This window comes from Procambarus clarkii, chromosome 44 (genome assembly GCF_040958095.1).
Source record: "Procambarus clarkii isolate CNS0578487 chromosome 44, FALCON_Pclarkii_2.0, whole genome shotgun sequence".
NCBI lineage: Eukaryota > Metazoa > Arthropoda > Malacostraca > Decapoda > Cambaridae > Procambarus > Procambarus clarkii.
Genome location: NC_091193.1, coordinates 13,538,073 through 13,546,299, shown reverse-complemented (window position 1 = coordinate 13,546,299; position 8,227 = coordinate 13,538,073). Strand labels below are relative to the sequence as shown.

General features: G+C 46.8%; 1 protein-coding gene across 1 annotated transcript; it reads left to right on the top strand.

Moving 5' to 3' along the window:
• The first annotated feature begins 2,096 nt into the window (after positions 1-2,096).
• Positions 2,097-3,443, top strand: LOC138350145 (putative uncharacterized protein DDB_G0285119). The gene has a single exon (XM_069300463.1). The coding sequence runs from the start codon at positions 2,097-2,099 to the stop codon at positions 3,441-3,443; it is 1,347 nt and encodes a 448-aa protein (XP_069156564.1).
• The last annotated feature ends 4,784 nt before the right edge of the window (positions 3,444-8,227 follow it).

Here is an 8,227-nt window from a genome sequence, read left to right as displayed (position 1 = left end):
AAGTCTGACATCAGCCAGCTGCACTAATGCAGATGTCCCTAATGTGTTAATAATAATAAAAAAATGTACTAGTATAAAAAGCTATGATTTGTTCAGATCTGAAATCTATATCTATGGGCAGCACAAAACGTTCACAAGACTGTGCGACACAGTGGTTGCAAGGATCAGGTTGGGTTACCGTTACCTGTGGCAGGTGGCTGCAGGTGACGGGTCTCCCAATCCTGAACACTCCAGGTGCAAACTCTGTGAGCAGGAACTACGGCACGATCTCTCGCACTACATCACTGAATGCCCAGTTATTAGACCTTTCAGACCAGTTGGCATGAGGTACCTGGAGCTTTGCAATTACTTTATTCACTCTCGTATTCTTGAAGATATCCTCACAGTGTACCCAAAATTTGCCAGTGCAGGCTACTAAACATATGGCCCTGTATGACTAACCATCCTGCGAGATGGGGACTTGTATTACCACTGCTACCTTATTCAATCTTGTGTTGATGATATCCTCAAAATGCTTCTGGAGTCTGCCAGTGCAGACTACTTATCACATGCCTCTGTATGACTAACCATCCTGTGTGATGGGGATTTTTTAGCATCACCTAGTTAGCTTTTTTGACACACTGTACTCCACTTCATATAGTCTAGGGTAGCTGCACTAATGTAGATGTTCCTCATAAATTAATAAAAAAAAATTAAAGGAATGAGAGGAAATAGGTTTGGAGAGATGGGCAAAGGGGGGAATATGGGGGAAATGGGAGTAGAGGAAAAGAAAGTAGAAAAGTGTGAGGGGGAGAAGGGTGATTTTGGAGGAGAGAGGAGGGGGAGAAAAATGGGGAGAGAGAGCGCGGAGGAAAATGGGAATAAAAGGTGGAGAGGCTGAAAGATGTGTTGAGGGGGCAGGGTGGAGAGGGGGAAGATGAATAGAGGAAGAGAGGAGAGTTGGGTGATTGGGAGAGAGAGAGAGAGAGAGAGAGAGAGAGAGAGAGAGAGAGAGAGAGAGAGAGAGAGAGAGAGAGAGAGAGAGAGAGAGAGAGAGAGAGAGAGAGAGAGAGAGAGAGAGAGAGAGAGAGAAAGAGAGAGAGAGAGAGAGAGAGAGAGAGAGAGAGAGAGAGAGAGAGAGAGAGAGAGAGAGAGAGAGAGAGAGAGAGAGAGAGAGAGAGAGAGAGAGAGAGAGAGAGAGAGAGAGAGAGAGACGGGGAGAAAGAGAGAGTCCGGACACAACCGGATACTCAATCAAGTAAGCAATCAAGAAAATGAAACAAAGAGTATTTAAATCTACTCAGGGATCCCTAGGTGTATAATTTTCTCCCATTTCTGCACTTCCAGCCTTCCCCCCTTTGGTCAATTCAGATATAACCCTCTACCCAGGCTCTTCCCTAGCTGGGTTTCCCTGGCTAGGCTTCTCTAGTCAGGCTCCCCTATTCAGGTTTCCCCTAGCTACCCCTCCCCTAACCAGACGCCCCACCCCAAACAAGCCCTCATAGCAATCCCCCCCCCCCCCCACCCCCACAACCCCTGAATAATAACCGCAGAGATATTGACCTCGGGCTAACGACCTGACCTAACTATCCATTACGTTAATCGCCAACAAACAAACAAACTGTATTGCTCTTTTATGATACAACGAAGCCACAGCGAATAATAAAATCGTTTAGAAATCAATTATGTCACAATATTACTCAACCAATCAATCACGACACGGTTCCCGGACACTTCAATAACAATACAGCAATATAGATTAGCAACAAACTAAATTATACTTCAAAGACACAGGGGGGGGGAGGGAATGTTGATTCGGTAAACACATCATAATGCACTTCAACAACAGAAGGCAAGCTGAGTCAGCAACAACAACAGGAACGGAACGCAAGCACAGACAGCAACGACAACGGAACGCAAGCACAAACAACAATGACAACGGAACGCAAGCACAAACAACAATGACAACGGAATGCAAGCACAGACAGTAACAACAACGGAACGCAAGCACAGACAGCAACGAAAACGGAACGCAAGCACAAACAACAATGACAACGGAACGCAAGCACAAACAACAATGACAACGGAACGCAAGCACAAACAACAATGACAACGGAATGCAAGCACAGACAGTAACAACAACGGAACGCAAGCACAAACAGCAACGAAAACGGAATGCAAGCACAGACAGCAACAACAACAACAACGGAACGCAAGCACAGACAGCAACGACAGCAATAACGGAACGCCAGCACAGACAACAACAACAACGGAACGCAAGCACAGACAGCAACAACAACAACAACAACGGAACGCAAGCACAGACAGCAACAACAACAACAACAACGGAACGCCAGCACAGACAGCAACAACAACAACAACAACGGAACGCCAGCACAGACAGCAACAACAACAACAACAACAACGGAACGCCAGCACAGACAGCAACAACAACAACAACAACAACGGAACGCCAGCACAGACAGCAACAACAACAACAACAACAACGGAACGCCAGCACAGACAGCAACAACAACAACAACGGAACGCCAGCACAGACAGCAACAACAACAACAACAACAACGGAACGCAAGCACAGACAGCAACAACAACAACAACAACAACGGAACGCCAGCACAGACAGCAACAACAACAACAACAACAACGGAACGCCAGCACAGACAGCAACAACAACAACAACGGAACGCCAGCACAGACAGCAACAACAACAACAACGGAACGCCAGCACAGACAGCAACAACAACAACAACAACAACGGAACGCCAGCACAGACAGCAACAACAACAACAACAACAACGGAACGCCAGCACAGACAGCAACAACAACAACAACAACAACGGAACGCCAGCACAGACAGCAACAACAACAACAACAACGGAACGCCAGCACAGACAGCAACAACAACAACAACAACAACGGAACGCAAGCACAGACAGCAACAACAACAACAACAACAACGGAACGCCAGCACAGACAGCAACAACAACAACAACGGAACGCCAGCACAGACAGCAACAACAACAACAACAACGGAACGCCAGCACAGACAGCAACAACAACAACAACGGAACGCCAGCACAGACAGCAACAACAGCAACAACAACAACAACAACGGAACGCCAGCACAGACAGCAACAACAGCAGCAACAACAACAACAACGGAACGCCAGCACAGACAGCAACAACAACAACGGAACGCCAGCACAGACAGCAACAACAGCAACAACAACGGAACGCCAGCACAGACAGCAACAACAACAACAACAACGGAACGCCAGCACAGACAGCAACAACAACAACGGAACGCCAGCACAGACAGCAACAACAGCAACAACAACAACAACAACGGAACGCCAGCACAGACAGCAACAACAACAACAACAACGGAACGCCAGCACAGACAGCAACCACAGAAACATTGGCAATTGCAATTCCAGCAGTAATACCAAATACAAATCCCACAACAATAGCAGCAGCAAGAAACAGATGAATGATAAGTGAATAGGCTGACTCAGCGCATCGCCTTTGGCCTAAATCAAATAATCTCAGAAGAGAAAGAAGACGCTGATAAGGAAGGAGAGAGAGAGAAAGAGAAAGAAGGGAATTTATCAGGGGAAAGCGCCAAGCCATTACAACTACAGTATATACAGCACTTGGAAGGGGTCAGGATAAGGATTTGGGATGGGACGGGGGAAAGGAATGGTAACCTTAGGAAGACGAGCTTCACTATGAGTGTCTTAACTAATAGAAATTACTGCAGGAGCCTTATTGACCTCATGCGAAGCAACTCATATTTATATCCAACCATCTTCATTAATTTATATATTTACCTTACGTTCGACACAATCCACGGATTTACTATGTTCCTTTGACATTCCATAATTCTCCAGCGCTTCTCTCAATCAGCATTTACCAAGATCTTTCCTAACTCTAAAATTATCCTATTTGTATTCTTTGTTTCGTTTATATATTTAACATCGTTTAACATTTCCCCTTTTGTTATATTATTTCACCCACTAACATCAGTCATATCCACCATAACTCGTCACCTTCCCGGAGAATGTAAATTAATCTTTTCTAATCTCTCTTCGTTCCTGCTTCCTGTGAATAACTTGATTTGGTCATATATTATGCACCCCATACCCATCCCATGGGCGGTGATGGAAAGGGTTACTGAGGCACATAATGGGTTCAAGAACTGAACCTAACAGTTCATTTAGCTAAGCAAGTAACAATAATTTTTGGTTCACGAGTCTAGAGCGCTGTCCATTCAGCCAACGTCCCCCCTTGATGAGGTGAATGCGATGAGGTGAAGAAGCACCTCCCCCAATAGCTGCATGTATCTTGTCACTCACCTGCTTGCATGTTGTTGCATGTTGTATGTTCAGTCGTGTTCTGGAAGTTGGCAGAGTGCACTCAGGCGCTAGTTGGCTATTGATACACGGTTTGGTTTGTGTATAATGCCTCGCCGATGTCCGAGTCTAGCTTCTGTTGTCGCTGAAACTGTCGATTATTTTTTTGTTGGTGAGTATACCTCTGATGAGCTGCTTACCTGGAGTATATCTACACGACCAGACCGTCACGCAAGTTGGCATTTGCCTCTAGAGGTTTATTCTCAATATATATATTATTTTGTAATAGTTCCTGAATTTTTGCTCTTGTTCTGTCTTAGAATTCTTGAGACACCTAAACTATCGTGTCTTTCATGTCAGGGAGTTTTTTTTTTGGGGGGCCTCAGTTGACCATCGGGTTGGTTTACGTTTTTCCAGAATGTTCCTGTTTCAGTAATCTATTTGGATCTTCCGTATTAAGTCATTTTTTTATGTATTCAGTTTTGCATAAATCTTGTGACTCATACTGAGGGTCGCTCTTGAAGTCTTTTTCCGCTCATCTGACCATCGGTTGTGTGTTATTAGGTGTAGGAGATTGTTATGTATGGTTTGTATGGTGTTTCGCGTTCAACAGTTGCTGGTGGGTGAGGGGGAATTATGTGTTGAGCAATAGGGAATTATTCCAAATAAAATGTTTATTTTTTCCCCATACAATATTTTCTTCCTGTCCCCCCTACCCCTCCCGTTCGCCTATCTGACCTACGCCTCTTATTTCTCCCTATACCCATCTCTTATTTTCCCCCCTCTCACTGTCCCTCATTGCCGCGCCTCTTATCATGCTAACAATTATAAACAAACCTCTTGACCATTTCCACCCGGAGCCGATATCATTCCTCCCCCCCCCTCCCTCCCCTCTCAAAACATCCTCTTCCGTCTCCCGTTCCCCTTCAAGTCTCCCTTCCCTCTCTCACTCCTCTCCCTCCTCGACGCCACTTACCCTTCAAAACCACAATAACAATAAACAAAAATCCCTGACCAATTCTATCTAATAAATCTCTCCCCCCCCCACCCCTCCGACCTTCCTCCCTACTCTTTGACTCCCTCTATAATCCTCCGTCCCTTCCTTGCTCTTCAATATGCTCACTCTTCCCTCCCTTCCACCTCTTCCGTCTTCTCATTCACTTCCTCTGTTCACTCCTATCTATTTCCTCTCTGTCTTCCATGCCCTTTTCCACAACCTACTCCCTCCCAACCCCTTCCACTCTACCGTCATCTTCTTTCCTGCCTCTTCCTCTCTCTCCATTCAACCCCTTCCCAGACCAAATCCTTTTCCCATCCACAATTTCCTTTTCGCCCTTCCCACAGCTTCCATCCACCCGTTCCCCAGCCCTCCCCATATCTCCCCCCCCCCCTCTCTCCGAGCCCCCTATCCCACTTTTAAACGTCTCTCCTTATCCCCCCTCCCCCCGACCACTTTCCCATTAGCTCACCTATTACGCACCTGTCCTTTCCCCTCCCCCCCCTCATCCTTCCTGCAACCTCCACCCCCTGCCCTCTTCTCCCTCTTCCTGCCCTCTCACCGCCCCCTGCCCATCTAATCTCCACCCCTGCCACCTCTCACCATCTTCCTCTTTTAACCTACTTCCCATTTCAACACACCTCTCTCCCCTTGAACACACGTCCCTCCCCCTTCAACACACCTCCCTCCCCCTTCAACAAGAGGGCAGTCCCCCGGTCGCAGCGAAGTGGTAAGTGCCTCCTTGCTTGGCTGGCCTCTTACGCCCTCTCTCTCTCTCTCTCTCTCTCTCTCTGCTCACTGAAACCCTCTCCTATTAGCGTAATGACGCCTCTTATCCTCGCTTAAACCGCGCCACGTCATCAATTTCCACTCCCTCCATCCAAATTACGTCATCAATATGAGCAGTGGTCCCACAATGACGTCATTAATATCAGTGCCCGCGAGCCATTACGTGACCGGCAGTATTACAGTTAAAGGAAAGGAATGGGAGAGGAGGGAAGGAAGAGGAGGAGATGAGAAAGGAAGGCGAGGGGGAGGGAGAAGGAGGAGGAGGTGGAAAGAGAGTAGAGAAGGGGAAGGAAGAGAAGCATTAAGAGGAACTATAGAGGCGAGAGAATTATATAGGAGCTTCAAATTCTCCACCAAGTCCCTCTGTGTCATGAGATAGACACAGGGGGGAGGGATGGGTGTGCCCAACCACTTGGACGGTCAGGAATTGAACGCCGACGTGCATGAATGCGAAACTGTCGTTCTACTGTCCATGTCCAAGTGGTTGTGGGTAGACAGATGGAGATAATAGAGAGTAGGTAGTTGGAAGCTAAATAGGAGTAGGGAGATGGAGGTAAAGAGAAGTAGGTAGATGGAGGTAAAGAGGAGTAGGTAGATGAAGATAAAGAGAAGTAGATAGTAGTGAAGTAATAGTGATAAGAAAATTTGCTGGGGAGATAAGCAACGACAAATAATGACAAAGAGAAAACAAATAAACTGTAGAAGAGAGAGAGAGAGAGAGAGAGAGAGAGAGAGAGAGAGAGAGAGAGAGAGAGAGAGAGAGAGAGAGAGAGAGAGAGAGAGAGAGAGAGAGAGAGAGACAGAGAGACAGAGAGAGAGACAGAGAGAGAGAGAGATTGAGAGAGAGAGAGAGAGAGAGAGAGAGAGAGAGAGAGAGAGAGAGAGAGAGAGAGAGAGAGAGAGACAGAGAGAGAGAGAGAGAGACAGAGAGACAGAGAGAGAGACAGAGAGAGAGAGAGATTGAGAGAGAGAGAGAGAGAGAGAGAGAGAGAGAGAGAGAGAGAGAGAGAGAGAGAGAGAGAGAGAGAGAGAGAGAGAGAGACAGAGAGACAGAGAGACAGAGACAGAGACAGAGACAGAGAGAGAGACAGAGACAGAGAAAGAAAGAGAGACATTCTCTGGTGGTCAGGATGGTATTTATAATCCGAGCAGTTCTGAGATATCAATAGCTTCACCTACTTCCATTTTTGAAGTTTCCTTTGTGATGGCCTCTGGATCTTGCTGGGTCACATTATCAACAAAAGGTTCCCCCCTGGCGCCTGTTGCCATAAAATAGGGATATTAATGACTCGGCAATTGAATCTCAGCGGAACAAAACAATGTGAAATACGTTTCTTGGCCGAATGACTGCCCCCATTTACTGCTATTCCGTCATCTGATTTATAAGCAATTAAGGTATTATTGGGCTTATGTGTAGTTGATGGGGTGGGGGAATTGGGGGGAATAGGACGCAGGGCATATGGCTGGGGGAGCTCTCTAACTCCCAGGTACCTATTTACTGAATAGGGGGAGTCAGGGTGAAAGAAAATCAGTACATTTGTTTCTGCCTCGTCCGGGAATCGAACCCGGGCCCTGAGGACTACGACTCACGAGTGCTGTCCACTCAGCCTCGAGGCCCTTGTGTGTGTGTGTGTGTGTGTGTGTGTGTGTGTGTGTACTCACCTAGTTGTACTCACCTAGTTGTGTTTGCGGGGGTTGAGCTCTGGCTCTTTGGTCCCGCCTCTCAACCGTCAATCAACAGGTGTACAGATTCCTGAGCCTATCGGGCTCTGTCATATCTACACTTGAAACTGTGTATGGAGTCAGCCTCCACCACATCACCCCCTAATGCATTCCATTTGTCAACCACTCTGACACTAAAAAAGTTCTTTCTAATATCTCTGTGGCTCATTTGGGCACTCAGTTTCCACCTGTGTCCCCTTGTGCGTGTTCCCCTTGTGTTAAATAGACTGTCTTTATCTACCCTATCAATCCCCTTCAGAATCTTGAATGTGGTGATCATGTCCCCCCTAACTCTTCTGTCTTCCAGCGAAGTGAGGTTTAATTCCCGTAGTCTCTCCTCGTAGCTCATACCCCTCAGCTCGGGTAC